This window comes from Malaclemys terrapin, chromosome 13 (assembly GCF_027887155.1).
Source record: "Malaclemys terrapin pileata isolate rMalTer1 chromosome 13, rMalTer1.hap1, whole genome shotgun sequence".
NCBI lineage: Eukaryota > Metazoa > Chordata > Testudines > Emydidae > Malaclemys > Malaclemys terrapin.
In genome coordinates this window covers 17632475-17658414 of record NC_071517.1, presented here as the reverse complement: position 1 = coordinate 17658414, position 25940 = coordinate 17632475, and the positions used below count along the sequence as shown (strand labels likewise).

The window sequence follows — 25940 nt, the reverse complement described above, 5'->3', positions numbered from 1 at the left end:
TTTGTTAAATTAAAAATAGGGCTGTCAATCACAGTTCATTCACGTGATTTAACTAAATAAAATCACGATTAAATAATTTATCACAATCACACTGTTAAACAATAGAATATCAATTGAAATTTATTAAATATTTTTTGATGTTTTTCTATTTTCAAATATATTGATTTCTGTTACAACACAGAGTACAAACTGTACAGTGCTCACTTTATATTTTTTATTACAAATATTTGCACTGTAAAAATGATAAACAAAAGAAATAGTATTTTTCAATTCACATCATACAAGTACCATAGTGCAATCTCTTTATCGTGAAAGTGTAACTTACACTTTTTTTTTTTGGTTACATAACTGCACTCAAAAACAAAACAATGTAAAACTTTAGAGCCCACAAGTCCACTCAGTCCTACTTCTCGTTCAGCCAATCGGTAAGACAAACAAGTTTGTTTACATTTATGGGAGATACTGCTGCCTGCTTCTTATTTACGATATCACCTGAAAGTGAGAACAGGTTTTCACATGGCACGTTTGTAGCGGTGTTGCAAGGTGTTTACATGCCAATGCTAAACATTCATATGCCCCTTCATGCTTCGGCCACCATTCCAGAGGACATGCTGCTGATGATGCTTGATAAAAAAAAAAAAAAGTGTTAATTAATTTGTGACTGAACTCCTTGGGGGAGAATTGTATGTCTCCTGTTCTGTTTTACTAGCATTTTGCCATATATTTCATGTTATAGCAGTCTCGGATGATGACCCAGGACATGTTTGCTTTAAGAACACTTTCACAGCAGATTTGACAAAATGCAAAGAAGATCCCAATGTGAGATTTCTAAAAAGAGCTACAGTGCTCAATCCAAAGTTTAAGAATCTGAAGTGCCATTCAAAATCTGAGAGGGATGAGGTGTGGAGCATGCTTTCAGAAGTCTTAAATGAGCAACAATCCAATGCAGAAACTACAGAACCCAAACCACCCAAAAAGAAAATCAACCTTCTGCTGGTGGCATCAGAGTCAGATGATGAAAATGAACATGTCTCGGTCTGCTTTGCTTTGGATCATTATCGAGCAGAACCCATCATCAACATGGATGCATGTCCTCTGGAGTGGTGGTTGAAGCATGAAGGGACATATGAATCTTTAGAGCATCGGGCCAGACTTATTTGTCTGAGCGATTGGCTGAAGTAGGACTGAGTGGACTCGCAGGCTCTAAAGTTTTACATGGTTTTATTTTTGGATGCAGTTATTTTTTTGTACATAATTCTACTTTTGTAAGTTCAACTTTCATGATAGAGATTGCACTACAGTACTTGTATGAGGTGAATTGAAAAATACTATTTCCTTTGTTTTTTACAGTGCACATATTTAGAATAAAAATAAATATAAAGTGAGCACTGTACACTGTACACTTTGTATTCTGTCAGGTTTCAGAGTAGCAGCCGTGTTAGTCTGTATCCGCAAAAAGAAGAACAGGAGAACTTGTGGCACCTTAGAGACTAAATTTGTTAGTCTCTAAGGTGCCACAAGTACTCCTGTTCTTCTTTTTGTATTCTGTGTTGTAATTGAAATCAATATTTTTGAAAATGTAGAAAACATCCAAAAATATTTAAATAAATGGTATTCTGTTCTTGTTCAACAGCGCGATTAATCGAGATTACTTTTTTTTAAGCGCTTGACAGTCCTAATTAAAAACTTTTAAGGCCAATAGTCATATATATTTTATTTAAGGGGCCAATCTGGTGAGCTAGAATTGCAACATTCTGCTATGCCAGGGGAATAGAATAGGCCTCTGTGGAACTCTTCCTGCATCTGCTAACTAAATTGCAGATTTGGTCACTTTTAGTATGTGCCGCAGGGGTCTCTTGTTCTCCCAGGCTTTTTATGGAGTAGTGGGTGTATGTAGAAGTTATGACTCAGATTATGATGGAAAACCGATGGTAGACAAAAAGGGTGTGTTCACTGCAACTGATTCCCAGATCCACAGAGAACATCTGTGTATACATTTTCCTATAGAGCTGGTATCTGTTACGTGTTCTCTCTGATGCCCAGAAAATTCTCAAGAAAATCCAGGGAGATAGGTCATTCTGGTGGCTACAACCCTGGTACATGGATGCCATCCAGCTATCATTTGAATAATTTCTGCTTGCTTAGTTCCCAAACATACATATTTTCCCCCGTGCCTGGCTTTTTGAAAGATTTTTGTCAGGCTTGTTGACCTTAATGGAGTTGTATAAGCTTATTTTTTGAAACGGTGTCATACTTTAAAACTTCCAGGTAAATTTCGGGAAAGCATTAATGCACTATTAGGAATGTTGATACTGGTGACATCTCCTCTCTTTTCTGTGTAACTCAAAAACTTGTCTTTCACCAACAGAAGTTGGTCCCATAAATCTTATTTCTCTAGTATTGTTGTAGTAATTTCAAAATAGCATTTCATCAGAGGATACAGATCTGCTTGCAGAAACTTCAGAGAAACAAACTTTCAATCACTTCAGAGTTCTTGATCTTCTCTTTTCAAGATGAGCGAAACAAATCTTGAGCACAATATTTTTACTTATTTTAGTAAACAAAGTTAGTGCATATTAAGAAGTCAGTAAGATATAATTAGACTGTAATCTGCCCTCTTGTTTCGTCTTTAGTTTAAGGTTTCAGATATGTCCAGTGGACATTTTAAAACACAGTTTATAGTAGAGCCTATAGGTGTTCTTGCTTAAAGATTTGGTGTTTATCCCCCTGCTGAGAATCCCAGGACCCCTGACATTTTATTGTGACTCTGGATTAGCTCACTGGGGTCTTGCTCAAAATTCTTCTTTTCATCTACTTGATAAATTGAATTCCATATTCACAGTGCATTTAACTAGAATAGTATTTGAAAAACTTTAAAAAGGCACCTAAACTTACAACCATTCTTCAATGAATTAATTCTTTTGTATGTTATTGCAAGTTTAAATCCTTATTTCCTCTTCCTCCCCACATTTATTGTATTCCAAAATCTTCCCAAAACATCAAGCATTTTGTATTCCATTGTAACAGTTACATTTACAAAAATGGGAAGCAACATTTTTTTCCTTGTATTGTAGGCATTTTGGTTTAAGAAAGTAAGGCTTAAATCTAAAACATTGGCATAGATCATGTACTTTTGTTTTTAAACAGGCCATCTATTTCATTTGTTTTGCTTATTTCTGTTAAGGTACTTACAACAAGAATAACTTCTAGAGTATTACAATTTGATGGCGAGGCTAAGGTGAAGTTGAACTTCTTTAATTGAACAGAGTTGGTTCTGTTTCTGTCTCAGGTCTGACATGTCTCCTGGTACGGCAAATATACACCATTGCTAGATGGCAGGGCTTTTATATTTTTAGCTTCAAAAGTAAAGATGAAAAACTAGAGAAACTGAGCTGAGGGCTATTGCCAAGCAAGTGCTCAAAGATGCACAGTACTTAAACTTAGAAGGATTACATTTTTGTTGGTAAATGTTGATTTCACTCTGCACGCACAAACCGACAAAGTCCATCAATAATAGAGATTTACAGATAGTCAAAGTGAGAAAAATGCTGCATGAGAATTTATTAAAGTTTCATTTAAAAATATTTTTACTTTTGATGTGATGTTGATAATTTTTGTTTTAATGGTTAAAAAGCTTTAACTTTTTGAAACTTAACACCTAATGAAGCTAAATAATTATTTGACCCCTGTAATTTCCCACAAGTGTGAACATTTAAATGGCTAAAAATAAACATTGATATCTATTGAGATAAAAATATTCCAGTTTTGCCAGTCCTAACAATACTGTGTTGACATAACTAGTAGTTTTGCTGTAAATTCAGATGCTCCAGGTATTCTTCATCAAGTACAAAATACAACTTTGTTTCTAATGCTTGCCTCCTCCTTGTACTATCCTGTACCTGTTAATTGCATAGTAATCTATTGTATTTGTATAAATGCTCTTTTTTAAAGTCTTGGATTCTTGTTTTCAGAAAGACTTTTTAAAATATGTTTATGATTAGATTTTCTTTAATACGTTTCACCACCTGCCCTTCCCTGGCACACACCTTGTTCAACACACCAGTGTTTCTGGGTCACTAATACAGTCTTTTTACCCTTCTAATCTTCTCCTCAGGACATTTGCCTGTAAATATAAGGTGATCCTGGCTGCTTTTTCTAACTCTGTTTCCTGAGTTCTTCAGTTCTCTTCAAAACTCCATTGATTGACTGACTATGCCTCCAACTCCTGGTTTTGAAAAGCCACTAAAACTTTATTTAACCCAGAGGGAACATAACAGAAGCAGATGGTTACTGAAATCTTAGAGGGATTCCTAATCTTATGAAAGCCCAGCAGTGCTTCCCTATCTGGTCACAGTCTAACTCCACAACTTGCTCAAGAGCTGACTGACCATCCTTCATATTCAAACCCCCTCCCCCTCAAATTTCCATATGAGCAGACTGGGTGGAGCTTCCATTCAGAAGTCCAGACCTCTGTGTGTCCATGAATCCAGTGGTATATGTTCTTTTTGGTCTTCGTCCGGTAACATACCCAATCATACAAGTCAACTTAAGAACTCTTATCCTATAACAGCATCTTGGACGTCTGACAATTTCAAGTTATCATAGTTCATTCTCCACACATGCCCAAATCCTTTACTTCAAAATGACTAATAGGGGGACACTTTATGCTGTTGGAGATACTGTCCTTTAGATGAGATGCATAAAACAAATATCCTTTTCAGTTCTCATCATGAAAAATCCTTGGCACTACTTGTCAGAGTAAGATTAAATTATTAACATAGTCTCCTGGGTCAGCCTAACTATTCCCCTGTAGTTTGAATGGGATATTGTAATTAACTATTATATTTTTCACGCTCTGTTCCAAACTACTGTTGTAATGCTTTTGTGAGCTGTTAAACTGCAGCTCTATTTGACCCTTGATGCAGTAGCATTTCAGTAGTGGATTAAGTTTTATCTGTGTATATCCTGTTTCTACTTAAATGTGTTGTTTGATTTTTAGGGCTTGTCTTCATGGGGTTATTCCGGAATAGCTATTCCTAATTAACGATTTCTAATTAACTCCATATGTGGATGCTCTTATTTCAGAATAAGAGTGCCGTAGTGCATTAAGCTAATTTTGAGTAAAGAACTCTTATTCTGGAATACCAGTGTTCACACATGGAGTTAATCAGGACTAGTTAACCGATTTTTAAATTTACACCCTACTTTATTCCAGATTAATTTTCACATGTAGAAAAGCCCTTAATTAGATGATGTTAATAAAATGCTCTGAGGTCTCTGAAAGATGGCATAGAAATGCCAGCATGTCAGCATCTATTAAACTAGTGGTTCCCAACCTAGTTACCATTGTGGGCTGCACATGCAGCTCTTTGTGTTATGTAGGCCATATACCACACAAGATATGTACTATCTGTGTTGCCCTCAAGATGTCACATGAGCTGTAGCTGTTTGCTGAATGGGTTGCAAGCAGCCCATGGGTTGAGAACCACTGTACTAAGCTAATACCTTAACCTTTTCAGAATGTTGATATGCTTTATGTTGCAGGCAAAATTACTTAGGAGCATATATGTAATGTATAGGATTTACTTCAGCAACACCACAATTATTTAGTTTGTCTACATGGGGAAGTTTTTCCGGGTTAAGGTAGGGAGTGAATTTAAAGCACAATAGCTATTTTGGAATAGCTCCCCATGTGAACTCTTATTCTGAAATAATAATCCGTTTTTCTGGTAGAATAAGTTAAACCAGAAAAGGGCACACTTACTTCAGAATAAGAGTGTTCACACGGGGAGCCATTGTGGAACAGGAAAGTTCTAGTCAACTTTCCTGTGTAGGTAAACCCTCAGGATCTTAAAATGCGCGAGGACAAAACTCATTAGAACGCCAATGTAAGAACAACAGCAGAATGCATTGTAACTACGTAGCAACATCATTAGACTTAACTTGGAGTTTGTGTTTAAGCATAAACTATCCCCAGAAGGGTCAGTGCCAAGTTGTCTAGACAGAACTTCACCAAATTCACTAAAATTAAAAATGTAAACAGTGATTTCAAATGTGAAGGTGATTCTGAAGATAATGAGAGAACTAAGTCATGTGTTGTGAATATCTGATGTCACCTGGAAACAAACATTTTCTTTTTTTCACTTCTGAACTCTCAAAACAGTTATAAATAAGAAATCTAGACTGAAATATGTTTTTATGGGGGCTGGGGAGTGGGAGGAACTAATAGAGCCACGTGATGCTGATAGATGATATCCATGCTTCTTGACTTGGGTCTCGCAATTTATCTTGAGTTCTGACTTGCCACCCTTCCTGCTGTTCCACTAGAAGATCCTCCTGAGCGATATGATGTTCTGCAGTTTGAAAAACCATTTTGCTTTTAGGGTTGTGGGTTTAAATAAATTGTTTTCTTTCAGGTCAGTTAGAATGTGATAGTAAAGTTAAACTCTTTTTTTGCTAGTTAAAGTACCTGTGATACTCGACTGTATTTATCCATAAAATGAAAGGAAAAAAAAAAAAAAAAAAAAAACCTACAAATGCATACTAAGAAATTTTGCTTTATTTGCAGTGGGCTTTTATATTTTTTAAACCAACCTTTTAACTTGCTTCTGTATAATAAAGGGAGAACAAATAGTGCCTTTGGAGAAAAATGTATAACACACGCCTTGGTTTTTATCAATGGCAATATAATCAAAACTTTAAATAACCTTGTGAACAGTGCAGTCTTTTAAATATTCTCATTTCATTATGCTGTTAACTGACTACTTAACATTGTACCGAGAAGTGAAATCAAGAACTGCTGTCTGAAGCCACTTGGAGATTTAGTTATATAATTTTAAGCCTATTTAAAGTATATGTATTCAGATGTGTAATTATGTAAATTAATTATGAAAATTGAGCTCCATTAAAATTATAATATTTTCTGACTGAATTTGAGGCTACTTTAATCTCAGAAATGAAATAAACAGGTTTTTATTAAGAGTGGCACTTGTACCTCCTACAGTGTAACATGTCAATTACAATTATATGTTTAATATCACCATATTATGTTTAATATAGCAAAAATGTTTGCTGATATCTGGTTAGTTTTGAGATGTGCTGTACTCAAACAGGTTTTGAAATTAAGTGTTGAAGTTGAAAAAAATAAATCTATTGCAAATCAGTTGGGTTGGGAACTTTAGAGGAGGGGTGGGAGGTACACAGTTAAATTGCCAGATATACTTACAACTTTAATAGAATATTAAAACTAGCCCTCTCTTTCAGTATATCAGAATTTTCTGTCATAAGTTATGCTGAAAGTCAAATAATTTAATCAATCACTAGAGATAATATACACTTTGACAGGAGATCCCATATGGATCTTTTGTATAATGTACTCTTTCAGAACTTTTGAAAGAGCTCATCACACCATAGTTAAGGCAAAGTTTTTGTCACTGATATTTTTAGTAAAAGTCAGGGACAGGTCACGGGAAATAAAAAATCACGGCAGCCTGTGACCTGTCTCTGACTTTCACTAAAAATATCCCTGACAAAAGGGGTAGGTGGGTTCAGCACCCACTGTTGCTGGGGCACCAGGTCCCCCAGTGATGTGGTGCATGGGAGCTCCAGGGTCCCCCTGCCCCTGGGGCTGGATGCTGCGGGGTCCCCTTGCCCTGGGCAGCTGGTAGCTGCAGGGTCCCCTGTCTGCAGCTGCGGCGGTGCAGCAGTGTGGAGTCCTTGCTGCCCACCGTGCCTGGGGAGATGCCGGGGGTCCCGCTGTGGCTGGGCATATGCAGGGGGTCCGTCCGTCTGCCCACTGGGAGCTGCGAGGGTGGAGCTGGCTGGGAGCTCCAGCCCCAGGGCAGAAAATGTCACGGAGGTCAGTGGAAGTCATGGGTTCCATGACTGCCATGATATAATCATAGTCTTAACGATAGTATGTGGGAACAAAACAGGCAACAGAGCTGCACTTTCTTAATGCATTGTGAATAGTGGTTAAAATATCTCCATTAGGATTTCCTCTCCAGATCCCTGCTAGTGCATCCCTCAGCCTGTGGAAGTGAGAATCAACTAGAAAGAAATGACAGTTGGGATTACATTTACCCTTTTGCAATTCATACATTTTGTGTACATGTATATAAGGAGTTGTGAATCTGGCCATTCGGAGTTCCTTTTCTGCTAACAGTGGCCATGCTTCTTGGAACCATTATACTGGATAGCTTGTAGCTTGAGCTGACAGACAAACACAAGCAGATGTCAGAAAGACAAGCAGCGATTTTAGTTTGGACAGAAGACAAGTGTGGAGTACAGAGGTAGATCTGAGAGTTGCCAGCATAGAGATAGTAGTTAAGGTTACCATCCGTCCATATTTCCCCGACATGTCCGGGTTTTGTGTCTCTAAATAGCTGTCCAGGAGGAATTGGTAACAAGGTTAAAATGTCCGGGGTTTTTTTCTCCCTCGCCTCCCTCCCTCCCTTCCATGCAGAGTGCGGGTGCTGATTGGGCGGCTTGGCCGATTGAGCTGCTCCCATTGGCCTCCAGCAGCCAGAGCCCTCCCCTGCTCCCCCCTCCCTCTGTCTGCAGCCCTGTGTAACACACAAACTGACCCACCGGGCAGCATGTTTTGCAAACACATGGAGCCAGATTGGTAAGGGGAGCCCGGGGGTGGGGGGGCAGTCAGGGAGCAGGGGAGTGTTGGATGGGTCCCCGGCCGCCACCTGCCACCCGCCCCCGGTGAACCTTCCCCGCCTGCCTCTCCTTTGCCCGCTTGTACTGCCAGAGGCAACTGCTGTCTGCTGCCCGCGGGTCCTAGCATCCCCCATCTACTAATGGGAAGACAGGCTGCCCTTCCACCCTAGCCCCGAGCCTCTCCAACGCCCCAAACTCCTCAGCCTCAGCCCTCATCCCCCCGCACCCTAATCCTCTGCCCCATCCCTGACCCCCTCCTGCATGATGAACCCCTCATCTTCAGACCCATAGCCCTCACCCCTGCATCCCTCCTATCCCCAGACTCCCTCCCAAACCCCCTCCCCCTTCCCATACACCCCCTTCTGCCCTCAAACTCCCTCCCAAAGCCTGCACCCCCTCCCTCTGCACCGCCTCCCACCCCCAAACTCCATCCCAGAACCTGCACCCCTCCTGCACCCTAATCCCCAGCCCAGGACCTGCACCCCAAACCTCCTCTCCCCTACCCAACCCCTCTCCCAGAACCTTAGGCAGGTGGGGGGGAGGTTCTGGGCACCACCAAAATTTCTACAACCCTGCCACCCATGCGAGTGGATAAGGGTCGGGACAGGTAGGGTCCTGGGGGGGAAGTTAGGGTGGGGGGTTTTCAGCAGGGGGAGTTAGGGGGTGGGAAGTGGGAGGGAGTGGATGGGGTGGGGGCAGGGCTAGGGCGGGGCTTCCCCCCCCTCCCCCAGTGTCCTTTTTTTTGATTGTGGAAATATGGTAACCCTATAGTAGTTGAATTTGGGTTTGCAGATGAGAGTGCCCAGAGTTTGAGAACCACTGCTCTGCACCATATCTATTTACCTTTGTGGGCTGCATACACACTTATATATATACACACTACCTGTATGTCCCTGAGAGCGTTGCATAGTCCGCAGCTGTGCGTTGACTGGGCCGTGGGTTGAGAACCACTGATGTAGAAAAAGAGACGGATACCAAGGACAGATCCCTGTGGAATCTCCACAGAAAGTTGAAGAATGGATGAGAACGATCCTCCAAAGGAAACTGAAGAAATAATTAGAGAGGGAAGAGAACCAGGAGAAGACAGTCATGAAGACAAGATTTCAAGAAGAATAGCAGGATTGAATGTGTTGCAGGGGCATGTGTGTGGAGCTGAGCTTTAACTAGGAAGAGGTCAGAGACTTTGCCAAGAGCGGTTTCAGTGGTGTTCGGTGTCTCCAAGCTCTTTTACATTTGCACCATGTCTCAAATTGAAAATGATCTTTCTATGGTGAACCTCAGTAAAAAGAAATAAGATTTAAATGTAATCCATGTGTGGTCTGGTAAAGACATTACTACATCAGAAGCTGTTGAAGTCTGGGAGGAGAAACTCCCTAAGAATAGTTTAATTTGAACTGGTTTTAATCTGTCTCCTTAAAAGAGCAGTTGGCTCAAACTTTCTTGATGGCGTGCTTGAAAGCTTAGTGGAATAGTTAGGGATTGTTTACTCCATAGAATGAACCAGGATGGATCTGGCATTGCCTGGAAACCAAGTGGCAAAAAAAAAAAAAAATTCTAAGGAGCAGATACTGTTAACCAAGACTGGTATCCAAATCTGCATTGGTGGAGCAAAGACATAAAATTGCAGGAAATTCCATCTTTGGGGGACCTAAATTCTCTGTCAAATCCGAGTTCATTCTAACAGCGTTTTTTCCTGTGCTCAGCAGTAGTGGAGGCAGAACCAGATTTGTGTATCATAGTCTCAGCTCTGTTTACCCTCAAAATCCATCAGCAGCACAGATGATCTCCAACCTCCTTATCTTTCTGCAAAGCACTAGAAAAGTCCTTTTAAAAACAACTTAAAATTACATAATTTCTTAATTTCTGCATGCAGTGTAAGTGTGGTGGAAAGCTAAACCTCTTCAGGTAGCTGTCTTGCAGACATTGGATTCGCTATAGCTACTGCAATGGATATGGCCCTTTGAAATCAGTAAAGCCCTGTGAATTTTTATGTAACTTTTTATTTTGGGGGGCAATTTCTTGTTTCATTTTATCTATTAAAATTTTATCCATTAATTTTTTTCTATATTTACATTTAATATAATACCTGAAATGCCTATATATAAATCCCAGTACTATGCCCCCCCAGATAACATCCACTTCTCCATCCTCACTCAATGACACAAACCCATGAGACACCATGGATCTTCCCAGGCCCTAATGCTTTCTTCTCCAGCTCTCTCCACCCCCGCGCCTCCCATATACCCAGGAACTCCTCCCTGGATGCCCCATCCCCATTTATATATTCTCCCTCTTTTATTGAACCTCCTCTATTGAGTCCCAACACTTCAGCCTCCGTCCAGTGGTCCCAGGAACTCCTCCCCTAGTCTCCTTCCCCTGCTGGAGTTGCCCTGGAGCAGGAGTTGCGTGCTGCCCGCAGGTGGGGTTGGGAGGCCTGGGGTGGATAGCAGAGTTGAACCTGCCCTGCACTCACCTAGCAGCAGCAGCAGCTCCTGTCCCATGAGGCTGGGCCCGGCTTGCCTCTCAGGATGTTGCAACCTGGCATGTTGGGTTGCAGCACTGCTCAGGTTTGTCTTGGTGGCCCTCTGTCATAATGACAGAGCAGGGGTAGGGCCATATTTGAGTGAGTGGTGCTGCAACCGTGTATGCCATGTCAATGCCCAGAGTGGGGAGGCAGACCCAGCCAAGGAGGACAGGAGCTGCTTCCGCACAGTGTCTGGGTTTTTTTTGTTCATTTTATTTCATGGTATTTTTGGAAATGTGAAATATGCAGCATTCTAGAAATTAGCGTATGGTTGGGAGAGCAGCTGCATGTGTCGGCATGCTCTACACATCCTATTCTGGTGAGTTCCTGAGCCTTGTTTCAGCCACCATTGTTGTAGTCTACAGGGAGCCACCTGCAACCATGCACAGGTCTTTCCTAAGGAGAATATGCACTAAAGTTGGGGATGGGGGAGTTTTCTATATGGACAGAGCAGAAATATAGGCCGTCTGTCTTCCTCCATGGTCGTTTTCTACCATTCAGCTCAGTGGTGCCAAATCCTTATTTTGTATTTTAAGTTGGATATACATACTGTTTGGCAAAGAAGCTGTGTTTAGATGTCAATAAGAGATTTACACAGGCTTGCTTACTCAGTGCTACCCTTGCCCTCTTAATAGTTGCATAAATGCCCTGCCATCTTTGAAACAGAGCATGTGATACTTTGGAGTATTCATTCAATCTTGCCTGCTACGCTTTCATGACAAAGGAACACTGTAAACTGGAAATCTAGTCAATTAACAAAGGGTGAAAAGTAGTTTCATGTACTACATATATTTCTGACTCCATTTGCAGGTTTTTGTGGTTTTACAATTATATTTCTTTTTCTTAAAAACATTTTTTTTTCTTCATCTTGTTGCTGTGTAAAAGGCTCCAACAAATAAAAGGAAAAAGTAACTATTGGTTTACATCAGTGGTAATGGCTAAGCTTTTTGATCTAATCTTTTTTTAGTTACAGTAATCTTTTTGCTTATTACAAGCATTTGAATCACACAAGTGTGATTTTTAAATTGGTGTTCCTTTAAAGCTTCTGAAATTATTTATCGCAAATTTAATGTGGTTATCCTTCAGGTTATTTAAACACACGCTGCTGTTTTTATTGCAGTGGAACTGATGCCTCATTAATTTTTTTAATAAAATTCTGCTTTATTTTCATGCAAATACTATAGAATAGAATTCAGAAGATAAATATGATATCTCTTCATTTTGGGTTTATTCCCCACCTGAAGTTAATTTTCTTTTCTCTAAAACCAAAACTGGTGTGTCCAAAGTTGAGGTGGGGAATAAAAAATAAATTGCAACTTAACAAACAAGAATATATTTTTATATAGTTGTTTGTTCAGTAAGGAAAGAAATACAAAAAAATAATAATTTGAGGACTTTGAAAGTCTTCTGTTTAAAGAACGGATGATACCTAAGGTATGCATTAAACCATAATTATGAAGAGCTCTTGGGGTTTGCACTAATTATGTGGTTATTTTTTTTCTTTATATGTGTCCAAATCTTAACTGTTTCCTGTAGTAGTATCTATTAATTTTAAATGATACCAACATGCCACCACAATTAAAGCTTTATTTCAATATTTCTAGCATCTCTATTTTCATAGATTCATAGACTCTAGGACTGGAAGGGACCTTGAGAGGTCATTGAGTCCAGTCCCTTGCCCTCATGGCAGGACCAAATACTGTCTAGACCATCCCTGATAGACATTTATCTAACCTACTCTTAAATATCTCCAGAGATGGAGATTCCACAACCTCCCTAGGCAATTTATTTCAGTGTTTAACCACCCTGACAGTTAGGAACTTTTTCCTAATGTCCAACCTAAACCTCCCTGGCTGCAGTTTAAGCCCATTACTTCTTGTTCTATCCTTAGAGGCTAAGGTGAACAAGTTTCTCCCACCTCCTTATGACACCCTTTTAGATACCTGAAGACTGCTGTCATATCCCCTCTCAGTCTTCTCTTTTCCAAACTAAACAAACACAATTCTTTCAGCCTTCCTTCATAGGTCATGTTCTCTAGACCTTTAATCATTCTTGTTTCTCTTCTCTGGACCCTCTCCAATTTCTCCACATCTTTCTTGAAATGCAGTGCCCAGAAGTGGACACAATACTCCAGTTGAGGCCTAACCAGCGCAGAGTAGAACGGAAGAATGACTTCTCGTGTCTTGCTCACAACATACCTGTTAAGGCATCCCAGAATCATGTTTGCTTTTTTTTTGCAACAGCATCACACTATTGACTCATATTTAGCTTGTGGTCCACTATAACCCCTAGATCCCTTTCTGTCATACTCCTTCATAGACAGTCTCTTCCCATTCTGTATGTATGAAACTGATAGTTCCTTCCTAAGTGAAGTACTTTGCATTTGTCTTTATTAAATTTCATCCTGTTTACCTCAGACCATTTCTCCAATTTGTCCAGATCATTTTGAATTATGACCCTATCCTCCAAAGCAGTTGCAATCCCTCCCAGTTTGGTATCATCTGCTTATTAAGCAAACTTAATAAGCCTACTTTCTATGCCAATATCTAAGTTGTTGATGAAGGTATTGAACAGAGCCAGTCCCAAAACAGACTCCTGCGGAACCTCACTCGTTATGCCTTTCCAGCAGGATTGGGAACCATTAATAACTACCCATAAGAGTATGGTTATCCAGTCAGTTATACACCCCCATCTAAGTTATGTTTGCCCCCATCTAAGTTATGTTTGCCTAGTTTATCGATAAGAATATCAGGCGAGACCGTATCAAATGCCTTACTAAAGTCTAGGTATACCACATCCACCGCTTCTCCCTTGTCCTCAAGACTCGTCATCCTATAAAAGAAAGCTATCAGATTGGTTTTACATGATTTGTTCTTTACAAATCCATGCTGGCTATTCCATATCGCCTTACCACCTTCCAAGTGTTTGCAGATGATTTCCTTAATTACTTGCTCCATTATCTTCCCTGGCACAGAAGTTAAACTAACTGGTCTGTATTTTCCTGGGTTGTTTTTATTTCCTTTTTTGTAGATGGGCACTATGTTTGCCCTTTTCCAGTCTTCTGGAATCTCTCCTGTCTCCCATGATTTTCCAAAGATAATAGCTAGAGTCTCAGATACCTCCTCTGTTAGCTCCTTGAGTATTCTAGGATGCATTTCATCAGGCCCTGGTGACTTGCAGGCATCTAACTTTTATAAGAGATTTTTAACTTGTTAGTGTTTTTTTATTTTATCTTCTAAACCAGGGGTTTCAAACTCTAATGACCACGAGGGCCGCATAAGGACTAGTGCATTGGCCCGAGGGCTGCATCACTGACACCCACCCCTTGAGGCCCCGCCCCTGCCCCACCTCTTCCCTGCCCCCATTCCAACCCCTTCCCCGAAGTCCTCACCCCAACTCTGCCCCTTCTCTGCCCCCAGGCGGTGCAGGAGGGGTGCGGGGTGTGATGGGGGCCCAGGGCAGGGAGTTGAGGTGCAGGAGGTGTGTAGGGTATGGCGGGGGCTCAGGGCAGGGAATTGGGGTGCAGGGTGCAGCAGGGGTTGGGGTGCAGGGTGTGGCGGGGGGCTCAGGACAGGGAGTTGGGGTGCAGGAGGGTGTGGGATGTGGCAGGGGCTCCGGACAGGGGGTTAGGGTGTAGGAGGAGGTGCGGGGTGTGATGGGGGCTCAGGGCAGGGAATTGGGGTGTGGGGTGTGGCAGGGGGTTGGGGTGCAGGGTGTGGCAGGGGGCTCAGGACAGTGAGTTGGGGTGTGGGATGTGGCAGGGGCTCCGGACAGGGGGTTAGGGTGCAGGAGGGGTGTGATGGGGGCTCAGGACAGGGAGTTGGGGTGCAGGAGGGTGTGGGATGTGGCAGGGGGCTCCGGATAGGGGGTTGGGGTGTGAGCTCTGGCCTGGCGCCGCTTACCTAGAGCAACTCCAGGGTGGCAGCACCTCACTGAAGAGAGAGGCTCAGGACTAGGGCAGAAGGGCAGGGGAAGGGCAGCTTGCCCTGGCCCTAGTGAAGAGGGACACTAGGATCTGTCGGAAGCCGGCAGCCTGCAGAGCCGAGCGGATTCAACCTGTGCTGCAGGCTCCAGGCTCCGGGGCAGTGAGGAGGCAGCAAGTGGGTGCCGGGAGACACTCCGGGGGGCGCGGGGGGGGCGCGGGGTTGGCAGGTGCCCCAAACATTAGGGAGCAGTGCACGGGGAGCTTAACAGGCACAGAAAATAACTCGGGGAGAGGAGGGGCGGGGGTGAGGGGAGTTTGGCGGCGATAGGAAGTAATGGGGGGGGGCCATGGGGAGCTCCACGGGCCGCAGGGAAGAGCGCTGCGGGCCGCATGCGGGCCGCGTGTTTGAGACCCCTGTTTTAAACCTACCCCCTTCCCGTTAGCATTCACTATGTTAGGCATTCGTTCAGACTTCTTGGTGAAGACCGAAACAAAGAAGTTATTAAGCATCTCTGCCATTTCCAACTTTCCTGTTACTGTTTCTCCCTCCTCACTGAGCAGTGGGCTAACCTGTCTTTGGTCTTCCTCTTGCTTCTAATGTATTGATAAAAAGTCTTCTTGTTTCTCTTTATTCCCGTAGCTAGTTTGAGCTCATTTTGTGCCTTTGCCTGTCTAATCTTGCCCCTACATTCCTGTGTTATTTGCCTATATTCATCCTTTGTAATTTGTCCTAGCTTCCATTTTTTTATGACTCCTTTTTATTTTTTAGATCATGCAAGATCTCGTGGCTAAGCCAAGGTGGTCTTTTGCTATCTTTTTCTTTCCTACCCAACGGAGTAGCTTGCTTTTGGGCCCTTAATAGTGTCCCTTTGAAAAACTGCCAACTCTCCTGAGTTGTTTTTCCCCTCACTCTTGATTCCCATGGGACCTTACCTATCAGCTCTCTGAACTTACCAAAATCCACCTTCCTGAAATCCATTGTCTCTATTTTGCTGTACTCCCTTCTACCCTTCCTTAGAATTGTGAACTCTGTGATTTCATGATCACTTTCACCCAAGCTACCTTAAACTTTAAAATTCTCAACAAGTTCCTCCCTATTTGTTAAAATCAAATCTAGAACAGCTTCCCCCTTAGTAGCTTTTTCAACCTTCTGAAATAAAAAGTTGTCTGCAACGCAGTCCAAGAACTTATTGGATAGTCTGTGCCCCACTGTGTTATTTTCTCAACATATATCTGGATAGTTGAAGTCCCCCATCACCACCAGATCTTGGGCTTTGGATGATTTTGTTAGTTGTTTAAAAAAAGCCATATCCACCTCTTCCACCTGGTTTGGTGGCCTGTAGTAGACCCCTAGGATGACATCGCCCTTGTTTTTTACCCCTTTTAGCCTAATCCAGAGACTCTCAACACTTCCGTCTCCTGTGTCCGTCTCCACCTCAGTCCAAATGTGTACATTTTTAATATACAAGGCAACACCTCCTCCCTTTTTCCCCTGTCTATCCTTCCTGATCAAGCTGTACCCATCCATACCAACATTCCAATCATGTGTATTATCCCACCAAGGTTCGGTGATGCCAACAATTTCATCGTTGTATTTATTTATTAGCACTTCCAGTTCTTCCTGCTTGTTACCCATACTTCTCATATTTGTATATAGGCATCTAAGATACTGATTTAATCTTGCCTCCCAGTTTTGCCCTTTGACAGGAAGGATGGAAGAGAATACCACCTGCGCTCCAAACTCCTTCACCCGTACTCCCAGAGCCCCGTAGTCACTCTTGATCCGCTCAGTGTCACACCTCGCAGTATCATTTATGCCCACGTGGATGAGTAGCATGGGGTAGTAGTCAGAGGGCTGGATAATCCTCGACAATGCCTCCGTAACGTCTCCGTAATGTCTCTGATACGGGCCTCTGGCAGGTAGCATACCTCTCGAGATGAATTGTCAGGGTGACAGATGAGTGCCTCAGTCCCCCTCAAAAGAGAGTCTCCGACCACCACTATCTTACGTTTCCTATTCGCAGTGGTGGCAACAGGCCTCCCAGCCTTAGGGGTACAAGGTTTCTCCTCCTCTGCTGTAGGGGGTGATTCCTTCTCTCCTGTATCAAGAAGAGCATAACTGTTACCTATTACCACGGCGGGAGGGTTTGGAGCAGAGGTGGAGCACTGCCTACTGCCAGAAGTAACCAGCTGCCAGTGTCCACCCTGAGCCATCTCCTCCTCCACCAGTGGTGTGTCAGCAGTCCTGTGTACTGGGACAGCTACCTCAGCTGTCTCCACATGGACTGTCCAGGAATTACTCGTGGATTCGGATGGTCCTCAACCTAGCCACCTCCTCCTGTAGCTCTTCCACCTGCTGCCTGAGAGATTCCACCAACAGGCACCTTTCACATTGGATGGTCCTCCCAGCCTGGGTATCATCAATAAGTGGGAATTGCAAGTCACAGTCCCTGCAAAACCACACCAGGATCTGGGTAGAAGCATCCATGCTCAGGCGCTCTGTCTGGCTACAGGCGCAGGCAGAGGAGACAGAAGCAGTGCTGGCACAGGTGTTGCGGGTCTTCCTAACCATCGTAGGCCTCCCTCTGTCAAACTCGCCTGTCTGCAGCCCCCTGGTCGCTCTGCCTCTGGCTTTTAAAGCCTGCTTGCCTAGGTCAGTCCTACCCCCTCATGAGTCACACTGGGGAAGGCTAATCAAAGGCAATCAAGGGAACAGGGTCAGGCACTCAGTCCCAACTGCCACAGCAACTGAAACTGAAGTCACCTGAATTCAGAATCAAAATTAAAATTCAAACAATTGAGCAAACTCACTCACAACAGCTAGTACACTCATACTCATCTGGTAGCCTGTTCAGCAGCGGGATCTCTTGCTCTCCCTCTCAAACTCTCCTGTCTGCAGCCCCCTGTCCGCTCCGCTCATGGGATTTAGAAGTGTACTGTAAACTTCTCTTCCTGATTACATCATAGGACTGGTCTACACAGTGACACTCAGCAAAGTTCAGACAAATCAGCTAAAATTGTGAAGTTAGCGTGCATAAATATTTTGGAAATGTGAAATACACTACATTTTGCTAGTCCCCAAGGTCTCAGTATAGGGCAGGGGTTCCCAAACTTGGTTCACGGTTTGTTCAGGGTAAGCCCTTGGCTGGCCCTGAGACGCTTTGTTTACCTGAGTGTCCACAGTTACGGCTGCTTGCAGCTCCCAGTGGCCACGGTTCGCCATTCCCGGCTAATGGAAGCTGCGGGAAGCCCCTTCATCATATTCGCCATTCTATCACATTGCAGCTAAAATAGTCTTTCTCTGCTAGCTCTTGAATATTTGCTTTTATGTGAGAGGGCTTGTCTATACAATTTGCCACACACTAACTCCATGTGGATGCTACTGACTCACATTAGCAGTTCATTAATGTGCTTTCATCTAGTCCTGTTCGAAACAAGTCTAGATCAAAGCGTATTGACAAGCTGCTCATATGTATCATCTGGGTCCACAAGGACAGTTAGTTTGCGACAAGTTAGTGCAAGATAGATTAATGTTCCAGCTTGCTGCAAACTGAATGTTCATGTAGACAGGCCCCAGTGTCTCTTCATCCTACAGTAGCAGCTATTTTTGTCAACCCAAGAAAACCAAAGAAGTGGCATCATCACAAAGAGTGCTCCTGTGGGATGGGATGTTCCATGTCCATGATACCATTCTCAAAATGCCATTGTAGGATCTTTACTTGGCTAAAAGAAACCCACTTAAAAGCAAAATAAGAAAAGAATCTTAAATAATAAATTTAAATTGTGTTCCCTTGTTTAAAATATAAAACAACACACACACACCCCTGCATTTTGGCTTATAGAAGCATAGAATATCAGGGTTAGAAGGGACCTCAAGAGGTTATCTAGTCCAACCCCCTGCTTAAAGCAGGACTAATCCCCAAACAGATTTTTGCCCCAGATCCCTAAATGGCCCCCTTAAACCCAGGGTTGTGAATTCAATCCTTAACAGGCCAATGCTCAAATTGCTGAGCTATCTTTCATGGATGGAATAATGTCCGTCCTTGAAATGAGCCATTACTATTGGAAATATAATTTAGGGTCTGAAATACTGATTTAGATTTTTATAACAGTTTAGAATGGTATTAATTTAGTTTTTTTTGTTTTTTTTTTTTTACCACATTCCATTGAGGTATTAACACACAAAGGTAGGCTTGGAAGTTCAGAGTTATACCGGATAAAATTGTCTGTCAAAATAAAGCGTTACAAAACCTACGACCATTTTGAATGTTTATATGAATTTAAGAGTGGAGCATTATGCTGGGGTGGGAACCCTGTTAAACTAGATAGCTGAGGCAGTGCATATAGATCCATGTTCTTCATGACCTGGAGCAATAATATGTCTAAGGCTGTCAGAGGTAAGCATGATGCTGACCTGAATTTGGTTATCTTTCTTTCTGATACAAATACATAAATTTAAAAAAAGGATTGTTTAATGGTTAATGCGTTGAGCTGGAACTTAAAAGATCTGTTTTGAGGCTTCCATGCAGCCAGGTACTTCAAATATGCGAGTAGTTCCTTGAAATCAGTTGCACTTCTTTTTTTAAGTATGTTACTGAATTGAAGCCTCAGTACCAGTCTCTGTCACAGATGTCTTCTCTGACTTTGGGCAAGTCATTTACTTGGTCTGTCTCAGTTTCCCGTTTGTCAAATGGGGACAGTAGTTCCCTACCTCACACAGGTGCTGTGAGGACAAATTAGTTAATGTGTTTGAACTGCACTACATCTCTCTCCCTGTGGTTGAGTCATTATGTGCTTCTTCGGACTCAGATTAATGGAGATTCTACCTTACGTATTTTGTTTTGATTTTTCCAAACAGAAAGTTCCATTGAAAAGGTAGTTTTTTCACACAACCTCTTTTTTCAATGGCAAAAAATGTTTCATTCAGAATTTTTTCATCTACTTCTTAGGATTAGGAAGTTTAAGTTTAGTTGATTTTGGATAGATCATGTAAACAAATGCAAAGCATGCATGATACAATCCACATGAATATTCTGTGGAATGAAGTACAGTTAATTTAAATGACAAACTTTCCTTGACTGTGCTTAATAACAGTGTTATAAATGAAAACACAATGACCATTGCGTAATGTTAACTAAAAGCTCCTATGATCCATGTTTGGCTAGAAGAGTGGTCACCAACCAGTAGCTCGTGATTGACTGGTCGGTCCTGGAGCCTCCGACAGTTGATTGCGATCTCCGGCCGGTAAAAGTCTGGCGGTGCAGTGGGGCTAAGGCAGGCTCGCTGCCTGGCCTGGCCCCTCATCGCTCCCGGAAGCGGCCATCACACCTCTGAAGCCCCTGGGCAGGGGAGGGGGCAGGGATCTCTGTGCGCTGCTCCTTCCTGCAAGCACTACCCCCGGAACTCCCATCGGCCGGGAATGGGAAACTGCGGCCAGTGGGAGCTGCGGTGGGAGTGCCTGCAGAGAGGGGCAGTGTGCGGAGCCACGTCTTCTGCCCCCCCTCTCCACAGGGGGCACAGGGGTGTGATGGCTGCTTCCGGGAGTAGTGTGGGGCTGGGGCAGGGAAGGGAGCCTGCTTTAGTCCCGCTGTGCTGCCACCTGAGGTAAGCGCTGCCCGGTGGGAGCCCGCACCCCAACACCCAACCCTGAGCCCCCTCATAGGGCCATCATCCCGTACCCCCTCCTGCACTCCAACCCCCTACCCCAGCCCTGAGCCCCCTCACTGAGCCAGCACCCCGTACCCCCTCCTGCACCCCAGTCCAGAACCCTGTCCTGCACCCAAACTTCCTCCCGGAGCCTGCACCCCTCAACCTCCTGACCCAGGCTTAGCCCAGAGCTCCCTCCCACACTCCGAACCCCTCGGCCCCAGCCCAGAGCCCGCACTCCCTCCCGCATCCCAACCCCCTGCCCAGTGAAAGTGAGTGAGGGTGAGCGACGGAGGCAGGCGGGATGGAATGAGCGTGGTGGGGCCTAGTTTTGAGCGGCTGTGGTGGGGTGATATAATAAACCATTAAAAAGTACTATTTTTGAGCTTTCATATGTCTATACCCTAGCTATTTTTTAAATTATTGTTACAAGGCAATTGTCTGGCTTACTCCTTACTTGCCAAACAATAATACTTACATTTTTGTAAAAAGAACAGGAGTACTTGTGGCACCTTAGAGACTAACAAATTTATTAGAGCATAAGCTTTCGTGGACTACATTTTTGTAGTTGTTTTAGAGCTGTTGATGTTTTAGAATTGAATATAAATCAAATTATTAGGGATGAAAGGTTTGGTCAAAATCTTAAAAAATTCCAGTTTTGTAAGTTACTGTCTTTTGGTAGGAGTTTGCAAGAAGACATTCTCTTTATATGGCATTGGAATTTTGGTTTGGAATTTTTCTTAACAATTCTATTGGAATACTACTTGTTGGAACTTTAGAGAATAGTGTTTTCGGACACTACTTACTTCCAAGAGGTGTACTTTGTAGCATTAATATTATGTATATTGTTTGTCTCGATAGATGTGACTGACCTCATTCATAAGCTTTCCCAACACTTATTTTTAATAGGGAGAAAGAACAAGAAATTCAAGAAGAGGAACATTTGATGGAAGAAAAGAAAAAGAAAAAGCAGGAAGAAAAGAAAAAGAAGGAAGGTGCTCAGAAAAAGGTTTGTCTACATTGTTGCATTTTAGAGATGCAGTTACTTTAACACTTATATGGCCCGTGGCCTTTACTCATAGGAATTAATTCCAGCTAGTTTGAATGAGAAGTCACATTGACTGTGTAAGAGTTGCAAGATCAGTTCTCAAGTTTTTCATGTCCTGGTACCTCCACTCCCTCCCCCCACCTCCAGCCATTTTAATACTTTTTTTTTCCTCGTGTGTACGAAGTTGCTAAATATATGGATTTCATTCAATATCCATTTAAGTGGTCAGCTGAAAATTATGGTCATATATATGTTATCAATTAATCGATTAAATCTAACTCATGTAGCATCCTGCAAATAGCACTGATGGTTTTTATGTCTTGAGAAATTTAGAAAATAACATGAGTTTGGTTTTTATTAGCCTATTTTAGGCTGCCCATACCCTTTCACTAAGAAGCACACATTCAGGAGGAACCCTGATGGGAGGAAATACTTGGGCAACATGAGAGTATCTTGGATAATGAGGCAAGATATTAGGAAAACTTATTAAAACTTTGCTAGAATGACCATATATAAATTGCATTTAAACTATGAATAATTGATAAACATTAAAAAAATTAAATTGAAACGGATAGCTCCAAATTGCAGCAGTATATGACATAAGCACTTATTCAAACATATTTAATGATCTGTTTAGTACAAACTCAATAATAGAATAACAAATATGGAAAGTTCTTGTAAAAATGCAATATAGTTTAAACGAAAGGGGGGGAAATATTAACTATTTGATACATAGATGAACAATATATTTCAGTACTTAGGTAACTGCTACTGCAGTGGCATTCAAAAATAAAATCCTGTTAAACCTCATGTATATAGTTATTTAACTTTGTGTGAGTAGTGCCTATTCAGAAGTCATGCCACTAATACTCATACCAGAAACCATCCCATCATGTGTATTATAATTCATTATTAATTTGGTATTTACAATCAGTAGAATTTGTGTTTATCTATTAATTACATACAAACTACTATATTAAACAGTATTTAGGTTGCAAAAGCAAGGTCTTGAAAGCTAGTAAATGTTTAGGTCACACATGCAACCTTAATTCTACTTTGTTGTGCCCATGCATTGTGATAGGCTTTAATTACATGATCACAAAATGTTTTTTCTGAAGGAACCCTGCCTCTTTCAGTGCATACGCTGAATGATGCTCAAGGGAAGTGTTAATCATCCTAAATATAGGGATTGCTAATAGCTCCCTTTATAATATTATTACATATCCACAATGGGTAGTGTAGCATAGTTTTTTGGCATGTGTTCTAGATAGACTCATACTATAATAAATAGCAAAAATATGGGATATGTTGATAATTCCAGAGCAGTGCCAATAAATCCTCATTACCCCTATACACCATTAGTGGTATTGTCATGTATTTTTACATAAGAAAAATAATGGTACTTTTTTTATCCTCCACTTGCAAAGCCAGAATACTTAATTCCCCAGAGTCCAACTTCACAGACATCTAGAAGAAAGAGAAATTTATATTAGAAACCTTTAAAATAGCCTTCCTGTCGATCATATAGTATTTTTAAGCTCTAAGGTTTCATAATATCTTATGGAAACATGTGCACTATCTTATTGGAAAGAGGGATACCTAGCTCCCTATTGTATCTATCTCTCATTCTTGGACTTCGGATCATTAAATTGGGCTGTAAATAGTCATTCTTCTGGGACTGAGTACAGCCAGTCATTGGCTTCAAGTGAGGGGGGAAAAGACTTTTTTCAGCACTTCTGTTTTATTTTTAAAAGTGGCAGGTTGAAGGGTGTCCTGAGGTTTGGAATGTTGGAAGTAGTCCTGATTAGATGGATCAGTGAGCACAATACAGATAAAAAGGCAGTCAAGGGCGTACAAGGTAAATTGCACCGATCTCTTGGTTCTTCAGTTTATTAATTGGATAGCATACTACATACTAGTTAGATTTATAATTGCTATAAATGCAGATGTGCGTACAAACATTCCCGCACACTATGCTGCCCACTATAATAGTTCAGAAACTTTTCAGAATGGGTCAAAACTGCCTTGAAAAAGCTACTTTCCTGTGCTGTGCACTTCATCTCTGAAAATGGGACTTTCAGACTTTCGATTTGCTTCGGCCCAAACAAATATTTAGATAAGTCAACTTCACACGTTATATATCTTGTTAACAAAAAACAAACAAAAAAAAAATCCAGACTTTCATATTTCTCAAATCCTATATTGCAGCGGAGCCCTTGCATTTGGTTTTGAATTATTTACATGCTATAACAATGTAAAGATTTTCTGCTCTGAGTTTTCTAGACATTGCTATTAATAATTATAGGGATATTTTGGAGAGTTATCTGTAGTCTCTTATTTACTTCAAATTTAATAAATTATATTAACTGGGATACAGCTTTGATGTTAACCTCCATAACAAAGTTAATGATGCTAACTTCAGGTCACTAAGAGCATAGCTAAATAGGGTTAAATTTAAAGTAGAAAGAAAGTTGTCTCACAGTACTGTAGTCCTAGTAAGATATCACCAGGTTTCTCCTGAAGCAGGAACTCAGTGTTCAATGAATTTCTCTCCGAGAGGAAATTTTAAAGAGTCAATGGTACAGTCCTATATCGTTGATATCACTGCAGTAAAAAGTGTCTAATACTGACCAGTGTTTCTGACTTTTTTTTTTCTTTCAGGCTGCTGAACAAAAAACCAAAGGTAAACTAATACTTATTCTCTTTTTATGAAATATTTGATATGTTTGAGTTTGTTTAGAATGCATTTCTGATTTTACCATAAAATATGTAGTCTTATTAATTACAAGGACATTTTCTAGTGTATTTTCCACAGACTCGTGGGGGTTGTCTTCGGTATAATACTTCCTGTGGATGTATTTGCTATTTTATTAAACTATAAAAAGGCATCTAGCCTATGGTTTAGATGTATGACTTGATCACTATCAACTACAAAATCACAACATATGTTGCTCTGTTTAGTACTTAGGGAGCCTAATGTGGAGGCAAATGTGATTTTTTTTTTTTCTTCAAATTTTTAGTGGTCATCTAATGAAAATGGATTAGGATAATTTTAAACTGTTTATCATGCATTAAGACTTTCTGAAACTATGTCTCTTGGTTGACTTAACTAGGAAAATCATTTCTTATCTCCTTAATTACTTTGAATAGATTTAAAATTAATATTTTCCCTTTAAAGATACAGCTCTACCCCAATATAACGCGACCGGATATAACACTAATTTGGATATAATGCAGTAAAGCAGCACTCCGGGGGGGCGGGGCTGCATGCTCCGGTGGATCAAAGCAAGTTCAATATAACGCGGTTTCACCTATAACGCGGTAAGATTTTTTAGCTCCCGAGGACAGCGTTATATCGGGGTAGAGGTGTATAATTTTTACATCATTCATCAGTTTTGAATCTTGTGCTTGGTGCAAGAGCTCTCAAGATTTAAGACTAGTGGGCAGAGGCAATGGGACTTGTGTAATGAGCTACCTTCCTGCAAATGCTTAACAGCCAGGACTCCTACCCCTGCTCACCTTGAAACCTTCCAGTTAGAGCATTCTTGAGCATAATCAGTGAAGAAATTTCACATGGGAGGTGCACTTCTTCGTTTTGGCTATTCAATCCACCTACTGAATTGAAGACTTCAGATATTCTTTTCCACATGCAGCCATCCTTGCCTTCTGCTCAGGTCCTGTTCTTATGTGATTTGGGAGACCTTGTGGCTCTTGTGTTACCACTGGTTCAGAAGCACTAATATGGCACCTTCTTCTGGAGTTGTTGGAGAAATATCTGTTTGACCCAGGTTTTCTGTTGTGCATAGAACATTTCAGCACTCTATTTGCCTTGGCACTCCTCACAGCTTGTTACCTCAAGACTTTGATTCTCTGCACTTCAGGTAATTCTGAACTCCAGACTCTATTGGCTTCAAGTACTTCTTGTTTCAGTATATCCTGTACTCCTGTGACCCTTTGAGAGGAAGGAAGACCACACCGAATCTTCAAATAATGCCTATGTAACAAAATGGTATTGTGTATTTGGAGGTCTGGCCAAGTCACCCCTTATCTCTAAGACTTCCTCAAATACCACAAGGCTGTCTTTCATTCTTCCCCCTTGCTCCATGCCATGAACGGTGTAGTGCACTTTG

The 25940-nt window shown here is 41.7% G+C and overlaps 1 protein-coding gene across 7 annotated transcripts in view; it reads left to right on the top strand.

Moving 5' to 3' along the window:
- TNRC6C (trinucleotide repeat containing adaptor 6C) overlaps window positions 1-25940 on the top strand; it is a 578100-nt gene that overhangs the window by 384267 nt on the left and 167893 nt on the right. For all 7 annotated transcript variants that reach the window (XM_054047763.1, XM_054047761.1, XM_054047759.1 and 4 more), the window contains 2 exons: window positions 21672-21771; window positions 24472-24493. In XM_054047763.1, the coding sequence (XP_053903738.1) occupies window positions 21672-21771; window positions 24472-24493 (122 nt within the window). The remainder of the gene's footprint in view (window positions 1-21671; window positions 21772-24471; window positions 24494-25940) is intronic.